General features: G+C 33.7%; 2 protein-coding genes across 2 annotated transcripts; both read left to right on the top strand.

Moving 5' to 3' along the window:
- Positions 1–5898: 5898 nt before the first annotated feature.
- Positions 5899–7896, top strand: LOC143614117 (pentatricopeptide repeat-containing protein At1g74600, chloroplastic-like). The gene has a single exon (XM_077087641.1). It carries the CDS (start codon positions 5911–5913, stop codon positions 7891–7893), a length of 1983 nt encoding a protein of 660 aa, XP_076943756.1. The 5' UTR covers positions 5899–5910; the 3' UTR covers positions 7894–7896.
- Positions 7897–7906: 10 nt separating this feature from the next.
- Positions 7907–10272, top strand: LOC143614122 (putative polygalacturonase At1g80170). Its single transcript, XM_077087647.1, has 9 exons — positions 7907–8305; positions 8380–8508; positions 8587–8757; positions 8857–8877; positions 8958–9165; positions 9274–9355; positions 9438–9546; positions 9651–9767; positions 9839–10272. Exons 1-9 carry the CDS (start codon positions 8120–8122, stop codon positions 10133–10135), a joined length of 1320 nt encoding a protein of 439 aa, XP_076943762.1. The 5' UTR covers positions 7907–8119; the 3' UTR covers positions 10136–10272.
- Positions 10273–20524: the final 10252 nt, after the last annotated feature.

Raw genomic sequence — 20524 nt, 5'->3', positions numbered from 1 at the left:
ATTATATCAGTTCAATTGAACGGCTATGAAGTTTGATTGCTATTTATTGACTTCCTTTTTACAAATTTACTTGTCACTTGGTTAAACTTAGGAAAAGACTGACTAATTATTAATTAGGTTTCATAAATATTCGTTTTCTAGTTTTGACCAATTTTTTTTTTTTTTTTTTTGAAAATTGACTTTCATTAAAAACAGACACAACCAACGACTATCACCAAGACGGAGAAAGACGCCAAAAACCAAAACCAACGATCACGTTACATCAAATAAACACCAACTTTTCCAATCCACTACCCCTATCTTAGATCTATTTTTGTACCAAAGAAAACCCAAAGATTTTATATCCGCAACCATTTCTGCCACCTTAGTGTTCTTGCCCGAAAAAATCTTTTCATTCCTAGCCCGCCAAATCCTCCAACAAGTAATGATGACAATTCCATGAATAATCAATCTTTTATTCCCCGTCGCACCACAAACCTTATGCACTTCCACCAAATCATTGACATGAAAAACAAAAGATCTAGATGTGTGCTCGCGTGATGCAATGGGTTACACAAGTCATGATAATTAGACCATGCATAGTGGTAACTAAGCTTATTGGGGGGAGGTTGTGCGACGTGTGACGTCTCGGTTAGCAATAGTTACTTTTGCAAAAAGTGGTATAATGATAAAAAAAACTTCAAAACCCCCGATTCCAATAATGTAACAATTATTACTTTTTTTATTTTTGAATATAAATTTAATTATAAAAAAATTGATTGGGCTAGGTTTTTCCGCACCACCATTTTATATCTAACGAACTCATCCAAAACTAAGGTGAAAACAAAAGTTTTTCCCAAACTAGTGTTGGTGAAAAAATTATTTACCATTTTGGTGTTCATTAAAAACTATTTACCAAACTAGTGTTTTTCACTCATTTTCTACTTTTTACTTTTAAATCAACATATAAATGCATTTTTATTTCTTCTATTAGTTAATCCATTATCTATTTCTATTTCATACTTACATATTTTCATCTTATTAATCTAATAGTTTCTTTTTTATATATTTTTTTTCATTCAACATTTTCTTTTCTTTTTTTTCTAAATCTTTTTATTTTATTTTATGTATTCTCTTGTTTGATTTTCTTTTGAGTTAATATAATTTCTTATCCTTTTCTTTTTTAAAAGAATATATATTCATTTTACGGTGTTTGTCTTTTGGGTTTAGTTCAGGTGCTGTAACGAACCTAATTAATAAAACTTTATTCGTGTCGAATAGTCGTCGCAACACATAGTTTTACTGATTTTTAGTGCTATTTTTTTTAAATATGTTAATTTTATGATTTTATTTTTCGAGTTTAGTTCTGGTTAGGGGTGCAAATGAGCTGAGCTGCCCGCGAGCTACTCGAGATAGGCTCGTTAAAAAGCTCGATCGAGCCGAGCTTAATCGAGACCAAGCCCGAGCTCGAGCCTAAAAGTAAGCTCGTTTAATAATCTAGCTCGAGCCGCTCGCGAGCCTAAACGAGCTTGTCATTTATATAATTTTTTTAAATATATATTCAATAATAATTAATTAATATGTATAATGTCCTGAAAAAATAAACAAAAGTAACTAAATAAATTTTTATACATAATATTATAATAGAAAACAATATATAAAATAATTATAATTATATAAAAAATAATTGATAAATAATAAACGAGCCGAGCCCGAGTCGAGCTCAAGCTTTAGAATCTACTCACGAGCTTGAGCTCTATGTAAGTTAAACGAGCTGAGCTCGAGCCTAGTCGAGCTCGGGCTCGGCTCGGCTCGTTTGCACCCCTAGTTCCGGTACCGTGGAACATAAATGATACTAACGTGAATTCAATTCCATCAGTAATGGCTAGGTTCGCTATAGTACCGGAATAAACAAAAAAATCGTAAAATATCATATTTAAAGAGGAAAAATAAGAAAAATATACCACGGGTGTTGGTAAAACCCAGGAATTGCGGCGACTATTCGACGCGAACTAGGCCAGTATCGGTTAGGTTATACGATACCGGAACTAAACATGAAAATTAAATTTGTAAAATGAACATATTTAATATATAAAATAACAAATTAAATTGATAAAACTCGGGCGTTGGAAAACCCATACGTCGTGGCTACTATTTGACACAAATTCGATCGGAATTGGTTATGTCCGTTACGATACTAAAACTAAACCCGAAAAATAAAATTCATAAACTGATCAATATATTCTAAAAACAAAACGACAAAAAATTATATATTTTCAAAAAATCAAATAAGAGAAGTAATAAAAAAGAAAGATTTAGAACGAGTAACTAAAGAAAAATAAGAGAAGGTTGAATGAGAAAAAAAATGTATTGTATTGATCAAATTAAAATATATAAGAAAAATAAAATAAAAATAGATAATAGATTAACTAATAGAAGAAATAAAATTACAATAATATGTTGATTTAAAAGTAAAAAGTGAAAAATGGGTGAAAAACATTAGTTTGATAAATAGTTCTCAATGAACACAAAAATGGTAAATAGTTTTTCTAACCAACACTAGTTTGGCAAAAACTCGTGAAAACACAGGGGGTACTTAAGTTGTGGAGCTCGTTTTCCTCCCACAAGTCCACAACTAAACCACTACTTGTGGTCTTAAGGGTGTGCTTGAAACCGAACTTATAAATTTTATTTTTTATTTTAAATTTGAAGTAATATGTAAAATCAATTTATTAGTAACTAAAAATAAAAGTTAGGACCAACATTAATTTTCAACCCAAAATTTTTATGTTTAAAAAGCAAAACCAAAAAAAATAAAAACCAAATCAAACCAAAAACATACAATTATCAACCTCCAATCAGTTGCGTTAACTTTTGTATGATATGAATTAAAATTTGTATTACTTAAAATTTTTAAATGCTCATTTGTCATTCATTATATATCGTATAAATATTGATCATCGCAATGCCACCTCTTTCATCCTCTCTCTCAAATCAGCCCCAATATCCTCCATGGACCGTTCATATTAGGAACCTTCAAAGTAATTTACACAACAGTCATGACTCATCATGCTCAGGGATTTTTGATTTCTTTGTCTTTATTGCTTTATTCCAGTATATTAAATATACATTTAATGCGACGACCATAACCATCTTCAACGTGTTGATTTAACGAACATTAAATGAAAATGAGTAATTTTCAACCCAAAATTTTTATGTTTAAAAAGCAAAACCAAAAAAAATAAAAACCAAATCAAACCAAAAACATACAATTATCAACCTCCAATAAGTTGCGTTAACTTTTGTATGATATGAATTAAAATTTGTATTACTTAAAATTTTTAAATGCTCATTTGTCATTCATTATATATCGTATAAATATTGATCATCGCAATGCCACCTCTTTCATCCTCTCTCTCAAATCAGCCCCAATATCCTCCATGGACCGTTCATATTAGGAACCTTCAAAGTAATTTACACAACAGTCATGACTCATCATGCTCAGGGATTTTTGATTTCTTTGTCTTTATTGCTTTATTCCAGTACTTATTAAATATACATTTAATGCGACGACCATAACCATCTTCAACGTGTTGATTTAACGAACATTAAATGAAAATGAGTAATTTTAAAATTGAAGTATCAAAAACAAAAGGAGTTGCATTACCACAAGACCATTTATGAAATTTACTAAATAAGTTTATATCAAGAGAGAATTTCAATTTGGGTTTATATGGTTTGTGTTCGAGTCGGGGGTCTCACCGGAAGCAGCCCCTCTATCCCTATGGGGTAGAGGTAAGGCTGTCTACATCTTACCCTCCTCAGACCCTAACATAGCTTTGCTATTGGTGGGATATACTGAGTACGATGATGATGATGATGATGGTTTGTGTGCGAAACCCCTTAGATTCCTTCGAATGAAAATGAACCAGTTGACTTCCTATAGTTGGTGAATGGACCACATGCGTCTTCCGTCATCTTTTTGTTATTAACACCAATAAAATGAAAGGCAAAGTGGTCTTTTGTTATTAACCAAACCCTAAGTTTTTCTTCACACTTGCTTGCAACTAGGGCTGACAATTTAGGCACGTACACGAATACACGACACGAACCTGCACAACCTTAACATGTATCGTATATGGCCTTAATAGGTTTCGTATACTAAACAGGTAGACGCAAATCAGCGTGTTAATTTTCGTGTCTAAACAGATAAAGTGTCCATTTACCAGTTAAATATCTGTTAGTACTTGATTATATTTTTTAATCACTAAAAATATATTAATATAATATGTGTTGTGCATTGTACCCTAACTACTTAACGTTAATTCCTTTACACCCATGCCATACCATCGTCCGTCCATCGATAACCACAGCAGCACACTCACTGCCACATCTCTGGAGACCACGTCACCGTTATGTAGATCAGTGTCTAGCATATGGGACGTGGGTCCAAACCAAAGACAGTTAGTTTCACTGTGTACGTAGTGTTTGAGTTTATTATTTAGTTTTGATTGCTCACTAAACAGGTTTTTAAATATGTGTTTCTAAATAGCTTTTATCGTGTCTTATAGTGTATACATAGTATTAACAGGTTCATGTTTCGGTTTGGGAAACAATATACGATAATTTTTGTGTCGTGTACAGGTGCGCTTGTCTCGTGTTTGTGTCTTATCGTGTTGGTGTCTTGTCATGTTCATGACTTATCGCGTACATGTATACATGATATTTCAACCATACTTGCAGCCGCCACCACCACCAAGTTGTTCCTGGTTTGAAAACGAAGTTGCATTATGAAAATGTTATTAAGACTAAATGTGTCTTAATGACGAAGAAATATGAGCATTAGTTAGCGTGACTCACACGACAGCAGCGTAAAAAATTGTGTTAAATAAATGAACGGACAGGATTAGTCATTAGATGTATCAGATGTTTTAGAAGTGACATGATCCAACGTGTCGGTCTCCTTTTTTTCTATATTGTTTATACATACACGTATTCTTTCTTTTGTTCAGTTCACATTCCCTTTTTTAAAGTAATGATTTTTACTTTTTTTCTTTCTTTGCATTACTTTTAAAATAACACTGATCACACTCTTCACAATAACTATAAAATTCTAGTAATCATAAATTTTAGTAAAACTAATGTACTTCTAATATACTGGTATAACTCCTAATAAGATCAATGTTTGTGTTATGGCAAACAAAATCGTAAATTTAGGAAATAGATTATTAGGCGTGCATGAGTTAGCCGTTTTAAAAAATAACAAAAATAAATAAATAAATAGTAATAAACACTCAAATAACTAATGCATACTCATAATATAACAAATTATTACATATAGTATTGTTCTTTATATATTTTACATCTATAGATATATACAACGTTTTTATTTTCATGAATAAATGAACTAAGTAATAAATGAATCGAGTTGAATAGCTCACGAGCGTAGAATTTAAACGCACAATATCTTTCTCACGTCAGGCCCGCCCATTGAATCGATTTTTCACCCACAAAACACTTAGAGCTTTAACCTCACCAGATATATTACAAACAGAACTGGATAATACTTTTTTTATTTAAAATAATTTTAATAAACTAATAATTTTTTTAATAAGCAATTTTTTAAACGGTCAACGAATTTTTCAAATGAGACACTGACTAAATTCACCATATCATGATACACTCGCCTTCGAATCTAATGAAAACCCTCACTTAAGGCCAACAGGCCCAACACCCGTGAACACTCGTCCGAAAGCATAACATTGTAGTAACCAACTAGTGGGCGCCACCTATTCGCCAAATCTCCCGTCATATCCTGCTTTCTCTGAAAATAAATAACGGGATCAGTAATCAAACCAAAATCACATGACAAATCACAAGCTGCTTTTTAATAAACAATTTAAACACCATTTTAAGGTTTCAATTTTGCAAATGAGGAAGCAAATTATTGCCTCCTTTGCCCCACTCATCTCAACCTTCACTTCCACGTTTGTCCGAAACACATCAACGGCTTCCTTCTTTCCCTCGCAATTTCACTCTTACTTCGAACCCAATCCTCGACACAGGGTTTACACCTACAACACAGACATTCAAACCCTGATGAAATCCGGGTCAGTTGACCGTGCACTCCAACTGTTCGACGAAATGCCTCAACGAGACGTAATCACATGGAACATAGTTCTTTCAGGGCTTAAGCGTAATGGGTTGTCACAAGAAACGTTGAATGTCTATACCCAAATGGTATCGCAAGGATTCGTCGAGAGTTCGTCCACGTTTTCGACGGTTTTGGGTGTGTTTAGTCAACAAGGGTTATATCAAGAAGCAGTTCAAGTTCACAACAGGGTGATTGTTCTTGGGTTGAGTTTGAATGTGTATGTGGCAAGTGCATTGATTGATCTTTACTTGAATATGGGTCTTGTCGGTTTTGCGTTGAGGTTGTTTGATGGTTTACTGGAGAGGAATCTTGCGATATGGAATCAGTTGTTGAGAGGTTTTAGTGAATTTGGGATGTCACGAAAGTTGGAATTGTATTATAGGATGAAAAGAGAAGGTGTTGTGGTTAATGCACTCGGTTTTTGTTATTTAATCCGCTCGTTTGGGAATGAGAGACTCGTTGATCAAGGACGAGAGTTGCATTCGTATGCGGTTAAGGTTGGATGGGCCGAATCCGACTTGTTTGTTTCAAATGCTTTGGTGGATTTTTATAGTGTTTGTGGGAGTTTAACAGATGCCAAGAAATCGTTTGAAGTTATTCCAATACAAGATGTGATTTCTTGGAATTCTTTGGTTTATATGTATGCATATAGCGGGATTGCAACCGACGCTATGAAGATCTTTTCTTTGATGCAAGTATGTGGAAAGAAGCCATCGATTCGTTCGTTTGTCGGGTTGTTGAATTGTTCTAGTGGGAATGTTAATATAATCCTTGGAAAGCAGATCCATTGTTTTGTCTTGAAACTAGGGTTTGATCATGATAATTGTTACATTCATTCTGCTTTAATCGATATGTATGGAAAATGTGGTGAAATAGAAAGTTCAGTGTCGTTATATGAAAGTGTTAGAAAAACGCTTGAAGTATGCAACTCGTTGATGACATCATTTGCACATTGTGGCATTGTGGAAGATGTGATTGAGTTGTTTGGTTTGATGGTTGATGAAGGCATTGGGTTTGATGAAGTTAGTCTTTCAACCGCAGTCAACACACTGTCAAAGTCAAATTCAACTTATGCTAGCTTGGCAAGCTGCAAATTGTTGCATCATTGTGCTGTGAAATCAGGTTTTGATCACGATCTTGCAGTTTCTTGCTCTTTGATAGAAAGTTATTCAAGATTTGGAGATGTTGAAGCGTCTTATCAGATTTTCAAATGGATTTCTTCTCCAAATGTTATTTGTTTTACTTCAATCATCAGCGCTTATTCCCGCCACAAAATGGGAACAGAATGTTGTAAATTTCTTGATTTAATGATTAAAAAGGGTTTGAAACCAGATAAAGTGACATTCTTATGCGTGTTAACCGCTTGCAAACATTCGGGAATGGTTGAACAGGGAAAGATGGTGTTTGACTCAATGAAGACTGAACATGGCATTGATCCTGAAAATCAACATTTAGCTTGCATGGTTGACCTTCTTGGACACAAAGGTTTACTTGAAGAGGCTGAGCGGTTGATAAATCAGACACAAGTTAATAACGACTCTGGTATTTGGAGTTCACTGTTGCGTCATTGTAGGGACCGCCGTGATGAAACAGTAGGAAAAAGAATTGCAGAAATTGTAATTAATCTTGACCCTAAAAACCCTTCAATTTGGTTACAAGTTTCAAACTTTTATTCAGAAATTGGGGATTTTGAAATCTCTAAACAAATTAGAGACGTTGGACTAGCAAGGAAAATGCAAAGAGATATGATTACAGTTTAACTAATGTTATGTGAGTGTTTGATGAGTGAAGCAAAAGTATCCAGATAGTGTATATTCTTACACTTGAAGTGTTGGTCATATCAAGTACTTTAAAGCAAAGCCAGATATATGACCCACAAAATCTTCCATTTTTAGCCCTAACCTATACATATAAATTAACATCTCATTTAATTTACACACATCCAACAGTATCCTGAACCTTGTAGAACTCATAAATCAATAAACCATGAGCAAAACCCTATTCATTTGTTTTCTTGCTCTGTTTTTGGTTTGTGAAAACACGGGTATGATTAAAAGTTTGAAAATTGAAGATGACAAAAAAGAGTCATGCTCAAGAGAACATGGCATCAAGATTCTTGTGAATGTTGATGGTTTTGGTGCTGTGGGAGATGGTGTTTCTGATGACACAAAGGTGAATACGAGGATATTATATGACTGTAATAAACCATGTTGACCCGTTGACTTATTAGCTTAATGGTTCTTTAGGCATTTGCAAATGCATGGAAGCAAGCGTGTTCTATATCACAAGCAGTGCTTTTGGTTCCTCCGGACCGTACTTATAAAGTTAATGCAACATGGTATAGAGGACCATGTGCTGAAGATCTAATCGTTCAGGTAATCTTAATCGTTGAATTCCTATAATACACAACATATGTCTCTAGAAAATTGGAACATTTTATCTGTGTGATACAGATTGATGGAAATATTGTAGCACCGGACGAGCCTAAAAACTGGGATCCTAAAAACCCAAGAAATTGGCTCTACTTTTCAAATCTCACGGGAGTCGTTTTTCAAGGGCATGGAGTTATAGACGGATCAGGCGCAAAATGGTGGGCTGTATCTTGTAAAAAAAACAAAACAAATGTAGAATTATTCTTATTATTTTTTTATCAAATCAACCAATAAGTGAAATATTGACAACCCTTTGTTTTTCCCCTTTTTGGCTTTTTGCGTCGTCTACAGCCTTGTGTACGAGCTCCAACGGTAAGAAATATTACACTTTTAAACATTTTTTTTGTAAACAAATTAAGTTTTAATGTGGAAGGCTAAAATGATCAATGCAGGCACTTACGATTGATCAAAGCTCAAACATAGAAGTGAACGGTCTTACGGTAAAAAACAGTCAACAAATGCATTTTACCGTGTCGCGTTCAGAATCCGTTAGAATTTCTGATGTTATAGTTTCGGCTCCTGAAGATAGTCCAAACACTGATGGAATCCATCTTACCGCATCAAAAAATGTAGTTATTCAGAACACTAAAATTGGAACAGGTTTTTGACTTTTTATTTATTTTTTAACTACACGGGGTTTCGCCATATTGCAACTTTAGTCACCAAGTTTCAAAAACTTTAGACAAGCTGCTTGCATGTGATACTTAGGTGATGATTGCATCTCAATTGTGAGTGGTTGCTCTAATATCAAGATGAAGTCTATATATTGTGGGCCCGGACATGGAATAAGGTGCTTATTTATTTATTTTGTTAATTAGCATTCTGTATTCCCAGATAATCCCAGTTAATTTCGACAATTTTGATTATGTCAGTATAGGAAGCCTTGGAAAAGACAATTCCACCGATTTTGTAACCGCAGTAGACGTTGATACGGCTGTCCTTAAAGGCACTACAAATGGTCTCAGGATTAAAACATGGCAGGTATTTTTTTCAGTAGAAGTAATTTTATTTTTTTAATAAAAGTAATTTAGAGGGTTTTATGCATTCAGAATGCACATTAGTCTACTAACTTGTTTCTGGCACAGGGAGGATCTGGTTATGTGAGAGCCGTGCGGTTCCGAAACGTTCAAATGGATGACGTGGCAAATCCCATTATTATTGATCAATTCTACTGCGATTCACCTAAAAGTTGTAAAAATCAGGTATTTATATGGCATGAGAAAAGAATAAAGGATGATAATATAATAACCGGTTTATTTATTGTTATGAATAGACATCAGCTGTGGAGATAAGTCAAATAATGTATGAGAACATTCATGGAACATCAAAGAGTCCAAATGCTATGAAATTTGCGTGCAGTGACACGGTTCCCTGCAAGAGCATTGTCCTTATTGATATCAACTTAAAAAGAACAGATGAGAAACCAGCTCAAACGTTCTGCAACTCGGTTAACGGATTTACCTTTGGTTATGTTCAACCACCTGCAGACTGTTTGATGTCAGTTAACAACTCGGTTATCAAATCTGAAACTGAACTAAATTGTGAGTATTTGATTCATAGTGAACTTTAGTTTGTTTTGTTTATATTTCTAGTGGTTCTAGAGGGCAATCTGCATAGCATTTGAAGATTATTTGAGGATTTGATTGTCGTGTTTGTATATCGGGTATTTATTTTGAGTTGTAATGAGAATAGAATATTGGTTTTGGGCATGGCTAATCAGTTGTATAAGGGTTTTATAACAATGCTTATTGAGTATATAGTGGCTTGGGCATAGACCAGAAAGTTTTAAACTTTATACCGGAATTGTGTTTACATTAGGACTCCGGAACGTCACCATCTTTTTCATCGTCGTCAAGGACATTTTCGATTTTCACATTATTATCTTCTGCATCATAAGGAACATATCGGTCTCTACTGGTGCATACAGTTCCACAAAGAATTCATAAACAACATCGTCGTCGTCGTCTTTTTTCAAATTCAAAGGACTTACAAATAAAAGTTTAAACCAGGAATAAACTCATGGGTAAAATGTTTTCTAAGCATCTAAAAGCACAAAGCACATATTAGTTTTGTTTTTATATGGTTAGAAAAATATTTTTTTAAGAAATCAGAAAAAGCTAATAATGATTACTTCAAAAAAAAGAACAAAACTATTTTTTAAAATGAAGAGTAAAAAACCATACAAGTATCAAGTATGAGTAGAGTTTGGTTTATATTTAAAAAGGAAAACAAAAGCTATATAAGCAAAATAGATAGAACAAAAGTTCGAAGTTTATGGAATAAATAATCAAGTGTTGTTTAAGTGCTGAACTAAAATCTCTCACTTTTTTTAATGGAAAAAGTTTCAACTTTTAGGATATGTTTTGTCGAAGGTAATGAAATGAATAGAAAATGGAATGGACGAAAGAATGGAATGTACAAGTAAATGAAATAGATCATTATCATTTTTTAGTCTTGTTTGGTTAACCTATGGCCATGAAATAAATTATTCATTTATGTTGTTTGGTATCCAAAAAAATTATAGGAATAAAACAGAAAATAATAATAACACGCATCTCCCTCTCTCTCTCACTCTCTCTCTCTCTCTCTATATATATATATTTAAGTTTAGAAGAGAAGTCAAGTTATTGTGAAAAGTCGATGTAGCCAATCAGATTTTTTGTTTTTTTATTTTCTTTTAATTAAATATAGGGGCAGTATGGTAAATCATCATATTTAGTTTATATGGAAACTATTGTTGTAAATTCACCATTAATGTTGTCGATGCAATCTTGCTTTGATACATGTCTTCTTTAAACTCATTAAAATTCTTTTGAAACTGATTAATATAATGCTTGACCTGAAAATTCCCATCCACTCTCTAATTTTTTTTTATGTTACACAACAGCTACGCATCCACCATACTAATAAGCCATAATAATTATAAACACGACAACATCCTACACAACAAATGACATTCCCTACACATTAAAAACTAAAAAAACGTTCATACATAATTTCGTAGTTACTAACTACACAACAAAGTAAGCAACCTGCATACATAACTAAAAAAAATTTCCTACATAATTTCATATACTCACACAACAAAGTAAACAACCTACACATAGAATGTCATAAACAATGTTACTGTATAAAACACAAACTAACTTATACCTATACAAGTAACTTAACATCTACCAGTATTCGTAATGGATCCCTACAAATTGAAATATATATCCTATATTACATAACTGATAGTCACACAAAAATATTTATATTTAGTAACTACACAATAGGCTCAAACATGTGTGTAGGATTAGCGGTCTAATTAACATTTTTTAGGGTTACGATGTTTAATAATTTTACATTTATTCAACTACATAAGCATTAGAATTCTTTCCAACATGGTAGAACGTTTTCTACACAACAACAACAAAGTAAAATACAGGCTACATACATAAGGTAGAATGTTTCCTATACAGTTTAAGCATAGACATACACAGTGTAGGTTGAAACTTCATATGTGTAGGTTAGAAGTTTCATAGAGCTACAAAATTTCATATATTTAGGAAATTCCATGAATGCATCAATCATTTGTCGTTAATTTTTTCCCCCTAAAGTAAGAATTTAAATAAAAATCTCTAATTAAAACGTAAGAAGATGTAGGGAGAAATAAATAAGATTGGAGAAAAAATGAAGAATGTTGGACTTTAGAGAGATACACAAGAAACGTTTAGGAGTTACTATTTAAATGCTATAAATTGATTGAGAGCATACTTTTCTTATCAAACAGTAAGATTAAAATGCCATTTCTCTTAAAAACATTTCATATTTTTTTCCTTTTTCATTTCAAGTTTGCCATCATAGTTATAAACCATTGATTAAACAAAATCAATGGTCTAGATTGATTTCTACACTTCTCACAATAATATCATTTCTCTCCTGAACCATCCCCTATATAAGTATAGAATGAAAACCTAGTTGAGTTGTGAAAACCTGTGAAAATCCTATGTAACATCCTTTTTTTTGTTTTTTTGTTTTTGCACACGTAATATATGTTGTAACATTTAATACAAAACATCGAAAAATAAAAAATAAAACCCATGAAAACTCAAGTGGGTTTATATATATATATATATGGTATAGCTAAATTGAAAACCCATTTAGGATGTAAGAGCATTCTCATCCAACCCCTCATATTATGTGAAGGGTGTTTTTATAATTTAGAGAGTGATTCAGGGTGTTGTGAGTGAAGAGTTTTTATATTTTAGAAAAAGTAGTGATTTTTCTGTATATTTGAAAAGTTACTATTCATCCCCTATAATTTTTTAATATATTTTGAAAGTGGTTGTGAGTGAAGGAAAGAGAAAAGGTAACGATAAAAGGTATAAAAAAATATTATTTAATTGAAACAGGGAGAGAAAATAAAGTACCAAGTTTTAATGTAATTTTTGATTTAGAGATATGGGATGGGATGAGAATGCTCTAAACCTTGAAAACTCTAAGATGTCCGTTGATCTATTAAAGCAACGGCGGAGATATAATGGAATTATTTTGAGAGTTTAAAACACCAAATAAAGTACAATATGGGTAGAGTTGCAATTTGACTTTTTTCTTTCTTCCCTCTCTTTTTCTCATAGACTTCACTTGTCATGTATTAAAAAAAACTGCAATGGTGACGGTGGTGTAGCTCCGGCAACAAAAATGATGGTGGCGGCGGTAGAATTGGTAGTGATGGTCGGGTGGCGGTGACGATGGTGGTGGTGAGGCAGTGACCCTGGCGGCGACGGTGATCGTCAGCCGGCGGAAGTGACAATGGTTGTGGTGGTTACGTCGACGATGGTGGCGGCGATGGTAGTAGCGTTGGTGGAAAGGTGGTGGTGGTGGCAGCGGCGGCTATGGCGGTGACGGTTAGGTGGTGGTGTTGAGAAAGTAGGGTGAAGGAGGAATGAAATGGAAAAAAAAAGAAGGGGGTGAGAATGAATTGTTTTGATGAAATGAGATTCATGTGTAATTGATGATTCCATTATATTAACACCTCCGCCGCAACGCGCGGTTACTATCCACTAGTTTTTTTATAAAAATGAAAACTTATTATTAAATGGTTAGTTGTTATTATTATTATTGTTATTTTATGTGGTTTTATATATTTTTTGAGCGGCCAATAAATATTTCAAACGGATTATTGGCTTAATATCTATATCGGGAAACACCCATCTTTTGATATGAAAAAAACCCTCACATATCCCCTGTCCGTAAACATTCGCCTTAAGGCACGATAATGTGTTGAGATGAACCCCGTTCAATTTCAAAAATCCAACTAGTAAACTTTACATACTTGCCTAATCTTTCATAAAAACTAAATGACCCAAACCGCTTATGACATGTATGTAAGTTAGAACACAAGTGTCCCTTACCGCTAAATTATGTGCTTTTATATTGTTAAAACTAGGATAGTGGCCCGTGTTACACACGGGTGGAAAAAATTGCAAACGTCATATATATATGTATGTATGTATGTATTGGGTCATTTCAGAAGTTTTTTTACAGAGAGAAGTGCGAGAAGTGATCACAACCAATCAAATTTTTTCTTTTTCTTTTATATTTAAATTATGTATAGGGGTATCATTGTAATCTCTCCAAATATTATTTTTGGTAACTAATAATTTTAGAGGGTTACAAAATATATTAATTCTTTGTATTGTTTTTATTTATGTTTAAATTAAATCTAAAAAGAATCATATTTTTACAGATTTACAGTATTATATTTTTTAATAATTTTTTTATTCAAATTTTATTATCATATTTAAATTTATTTTTTTACTTTATCAACCAACCAAAATTCTAATAATTTAACCATACATAATTCGAAATACCACCAACACAGTACATGGATGAACCTACACATGATAAAATTTACACATATGCAACTCAAAATATCACATGCACAATACATATATAAACTTACACACGATATAATTTACACATAGACAATTTAAAATACCACTTACACAGTACATATATGAGTTTACACACTCAACGCACTCTACACAGTAAAGATTTATTCATGCATACCATACATAGTAAACAAAATTATCCTACACAACCAATATATAAAGTATTTTATCCTACATACTCTACATAGTAAGCACAATTATCCTACATATGTAATATTAGTTACTTGTCGGTGAAAATCAAATGAACTAAAAATACCTTAACATTGAACTAATCCCTACATGGTATAATATATGTACCTACACAATACACAATTCGAAATACCACCCTACACAGTAAATAATTATTCCTACATATCACACAATACACTACTATATAAGCATTTATCCCCCCCTCCCCCACACACATACAAATTTGAATTCAATATGTAACCACACTTTCACAAACCCCCATACACAAAACTATATTATTCTAATTTTGCTATGTATGTACTATATGAAAAATCCATAATATACAACGTCATGTTGAAAAAATTATGTGCTTTATAAATAAATCTTAAAAACAAATAAACAGCTTATACAACCATAAATTTCAAAGAATAAAAATCACTTTATTTGCAAAATTTTAATGAGACAAATTAAATAGTATTAGTCATCTTATGAGCATTGATTATGCAAGAAAAAATAACCGCTGAATACATTAATGTCTGGTTTAATGAGGTTAACACCACAAAAGACATGAATGTGCTTTTTAATTAAAAATATGTCATAAATATGTGTCTTTATTTACGATAATGTCATTTCTATTGTTGACCATTGATTAAACACAATCAATGGTCTAGATTCATTTCTCCCATTTCTCGCTATAATATCACTTCTCGCATGATCCATCCCCTATATATATATATGTAGCTATCATAAGAATTCTTTATATTGTTTTCTGCAAAACCATAAGATGTAGGAAAAATATGTATAAATTGTGTGAATGAGAAACTGTATTAATATACAATCATTGAATTGCTAAAATAAAATAATAGTCATACTAAAAAAGGTAGCAAATATTAGTTATAAATAATTAATTCTAGTCAAAATCGGTTTTTAAATCATTTGAAAGGAAATAGTTGGTTATGATTCTAGAAAACATTAATTAGTGAAGTTATGATTCTAGAAAATGTTAATTAGTGAATTATGTGGCAATTCTAGAGATGGAAACCTTGTAAGCTTATGGGGACATTCTATTTGAAAGCCATGTGGATATCTTGTTTTGTTTTAATAGTATAGTAAGAAGATTAGCATTAGGATTAAAATTAATTGATTAATTATGTGGAAATTATAGCATGGAAAGTGGATGACATAGAACATTATGTGGACACCCTAGAAGAAGGACAAGTGGACAAATTGGTGTTCCTTTAATATATTAGTTATTAGATGTAATAAAGTTAAAATAAATGTTAAGGCGTGTCTTGAAAACCAACATGTATTTATTCCTTTTGCTTTTAAAACTTTTGGTTTCCTCGCGCCTGAAGCTGTGGAGTTACTTACCCATGTTCAGCGGGTCATGTATAGTAATGTTATGACTCGAAAATCAGCAAATGCAGTTTTTAAAAGATTGAGTTTGGCAATTCAAAAAAGGGTAGCGGCGCAGCTTGTTGCCCGCTTGCCTTCTGTATCGATGTAATCTAAACATTGAAATTTTTTATATTTAGGTTGGTTAAAAAGAATGTTAAGTTATAAATTCAAAACTTTAAATGTTAAGTTTGACCAATACTTGGGTTATATATTGGTTTAAATGTTAATTAGCATCAGGATTAAAATTAATTGATTAATTATGTGCAAATTATAAGCATGGAAGGTGAATGACATGGAAAATGGACACCCTAGGAGAAGAACAAGTGGACAAATTGGTTTTGCTTTAATATATTAGTTAGATTAGATTAGATTAGATTAGATGTAATAAAGTCAAAGTAAGTGTTAAGTTATGAATTCAAATCTTTAAATGTTAAGTTTGACCGATGCTTGTGTTATATATTTGTTTAAATGTTAAGAGTAAAGTGCCAAAATCGTCCTCGAGGTTTGGTCAAACATGCGAATTTCGTCCAAATAGTTTTGTTTTTGCAACTGGGCTACTGAGGTTTCTTATTTATTGCCAACATCGTCCAAATCACTAACTCAGTTAGTTTTTTAATGTCAACTCGAGGACATTTCTGTCTTTTTACCTCACCACTTCATCTTCCCCGCCACTTCATTCTAAAGAAACCCTAAATGAAAAACAACTTCAGCTTCCACCACCACCTCTCCCTACAACCACCGGCGCACCACCAAGGCCGCTACCGTGTTTTACTGCGTGGGACTTTCACTTGTATGGTACAATACCATGGTGGTATGGAACCTAACGACGGCGATGGTGATTCCTCTGATTTTCAGACGAGAGTTCAACACCTAATTTCAAAAACAAACACATTGGCGGTTACTAATTGAACTCGTATTGTAAGGCCCCGTTACCGGTAGCCCTACTTTCGTGTTGGATTTGCTCATGAACGCAGTTCTAAATATCAGAGTTAATTAAAACGTTCGCGGAATATAAAAACTTTCATAAAACATTTCATAACAAAACACGTCTTGTCTTAAAACATCATTTTGTCTTTCAACATTAAAGCATTAAAATTAAAACATCATAAGTCTTCAGATGCCAGACTCTTGTTCAATGCCACGTGTCTCCTCAAGCGAGCTGCCTCATCCTACTCACCTGCGTGCATACTAAAAGTCAGCTACGCTGAGTGAGTTCTAGTTAATCATACACTATACAATACACATAAAATTATATTCTTTCATTCATACTTTCATACTTTCATACTTTCTTTTGTATTAACTTACCTTCATATCTTACGTTATAAAGAGCATTACGCTCTACATTCCTCGAGTATTATTAGGGCTCGGTACCCTCCTTCCTCGAGTATTATTAGGGCTTGGTACCCTCTTTCCTCGAGTATTATTAGGGCTCGGTTTCCCTCTTTCCTCGAGTATTATTAGGGCTCGGTTTCCCTCTTTCCTCGAATATAAGTAGGGTTCGGTTCCCTAGTTCTCGAATATTAGTAGGGTTCGATTCCCTCTTCGTTACCATACAACCATACATCATACCTCGAGTATTATTAGGGCTCGGTACCCTTTTCGTAACCATACGACCATACAACCATCATTTCCTTCTTTTATTAAATTTATCACGTTCATACACATAAGCGTACATATCATACTTACCTTATACATAGCGTTACAACCTGACAGTACGTGCAATATCCGAAGATCGTTCACGTACCATCAAGCAATCATTCATACATATCACATCATTCACATAAGGCATACACTTAGCTCTTAGGATAAGCGTATTAACAAACATATCGAGTATGCACACAGCCCCGAAAACATAACACATAAATGGGGCTAGAAACTCACCTGAACACGGTTACGTTCACCGTTAATCGTAATCCCTTTCTTCAGTTGTGCACGGCTGACTGTATAACAAGTATACGTATCAATTAACTATCACTTCTCATAATGTATTTCTATCTTTATATGACCCACAACGAACGGGGGTCCGGGGGCAGCGCCCCTGGCAGCGGGGTCTAGGGGCGGCAGCCCCTAGCAGGGTCCAAGGGGCAGAGCCCCTGGCTGGGGTCGAGCTGCCAGGTCAGCTTGGAAAAATTTTATTTCCATTAACTGTCTTAACACATTTTTCATTAGATTTTTAATTTATTTTCTAAACGAACTTGACTTTAAGCGAAGTTAAACCTTAGGCGAACTTAGCTTTAGGCGAAGTTATCAGGCGAACTTGGCTTTAGGCGAAGTTAAACCTCAGGCGAACTTAGCTCTAGGCGAAGTTATCAGGCGAACTTGGCTTTAGGCGAAGTTACCAGTTAGGCGAACTTGGCCGTAAGCGAAGTTATCAATTAGGCGAACTTGGCCTCAGGCGAAGTTATCGCTTTGAAGGCGAAGTTATCGCTTTGAAGGCGAAGTTGCCCAGTTGCAGGCGAAGTTGCCCAGATCAGCCACGGCTTTGATTTCTGTCCAGCATTTTGGGCGATTTTAACACCCTTGTTATGGTTCGACATCACCCACTACGTTTCCCAACCATTTTCGGTCGTATCTACACTATAAAACTTGGATCTTTAAACTTCAAAGATCAAGAATCATACCTTTTTGAGCTTGTTTGGATCTCGTTTACTTGTTTAATCACAACCAACGCTCTCTCTCTCTCAGATCTGTCCGTTCCTCTCCTCGGCCGGCCGGCGGTGTTTGGTGTGTGGTGTGTGTGTCTTGGAGTGTTAGAAAATAGATGGAATGAATGATGGTTTGGGGTTTTAGGGGATATTTATATCCCTTAAATCCCATGGACCTAAGGCCCATTCTCATTTAACCCATCTCAATTATTCCAAGTCCATGATCCGCTCCTTACTCGATATTAAATAATTAACGCGAAATCACTAAACATAACTTTCTTTATTCAACATTAAAATTTTAGGATGTTACACGTATTCAGGTGCCCCCTATTACAGATCCGGAGAACAAAAATCATTGAAGGCAAAATTGAACAACAAATTCTTTGATCGTAAAATCAAAGAACACAAAATCGTTGATGGTTGAATCGAAAGGCAAAATCATAAAGGGGTTTATGGAAACAGATTTCGACGCGAGGTTTCCGAACTATCTTTTCCTCTTTCAATCGATTTATCATCTCTCACTCCCACCAATTGAATCCGATTTTGTTAGTTTTTGTTGCCGAAGATGGCAAGTGGCGCTAGATGCGATGTCTTCTGAAAATTAGATGTCCAGGGTCAAGTCTTCAAACAAGTTCCAATACGATGGTGATGGAGAAGCAGAACAGGAGGAATCGGATATTCAAATTGATGGTGAACTGGTGATGGGGGGAATTGGGGGGGGGGGGGTTATTTTATTTAAAAATAAATAAATTAAAAAGACAAATATATCCTTTATCTAACGTTAAAAAACTAACGGAGTTAGTGATTGGACGATATTGGCAATAAATGAGAAACCTCAATGGTCCAGTTGCAAAAACAAAACTATTTGGACGAAATTCGCATGTTTGACCAAACCTCGAGGACGATTTTGGCACTTTACTCAAATGTTAATTAGCATTAGGATTAAAATAAATTGATTAATTATGTGGAAATTATAAGCATGGAAAGTGAATGACATGGAACATTAGGTGGACACCCTAGAAGAAGGACAAGTGAATAAATTGGTTTTGCTTTAATATATTAACTAGGATAGTGGCCCGTGCTACACACGGGTTGAAAATATTTCAAACGTCATACATATATGTAGATATCATAAGAATTCTTTACCTTGTTCTCTGCAAAACCACAAGATATAGGAAAAATATGTATAAATGGTGTGAATGAGAAACTGTATAAATATACAAATCATTGAATTGCTAAAGTAATAGTCATATTAAAATTGTAGTCAAAATCGGTTTTTAAATCATTTGAAAGAATGAAATAATTGGTTATGATTCTAGAAAACATTAATTGGTGAGGTTATAATTCTATGAAGAGAAAATTACTGTTTGAGTCCCTGTGGTTGCAGGGCGGAGTCATATTGAGTCCTCGAGAAAAAAATTAAACTGGTTGAATCCCTGTGATACCAAAACTGACCCAAACGAGTCATTCAGTTATTTTTTTGGTTAAAAACACTGTTAAAATGAGGGGTAATGTAGTCTTTTCACCTATAACACAAAAGTAATATATATTTAAATTACAAAAATAATTAAAATAATAAATTTGGATCCCACACTACCAATTCATCCTCCATCTCCATCAAATTACCGCTACCTCCACTACCACCCACAAGCCACCTCCCCAAACACCCAACCTGTGTTTTTTATGAAATAATCTCTACAATGTCTATTTAAATTAACTAGTTCAAGATTTTGTGCATCAAAGTGAAAAATCCCCAAACCTTCCACATCATATATCGTCGGAGGAGACGAACATAATTACTTCCAGGCGCAT

Source organism: Bidens hawaiensis, unplaced genomic scaffold, assembly GCF_021521415.1.
Source record: "Bidens hawaiensis isolate Kalapana, Puna unplaced genomic scaffold, B.hawaiensis_p1.1 tig00039051_1, whole genome shotgun sequence".
In the NCBI taxonomy this organism is placed as follows: Eukaryota; Viridiplantae; Streptophyta; class Magnoliopsida; order Asterales; family Asteraceae; genus Bidens; species Bidens hawaiensis.
This window is presented reverse-complemented; position numbering and strand designations above follow the sequence as displayed.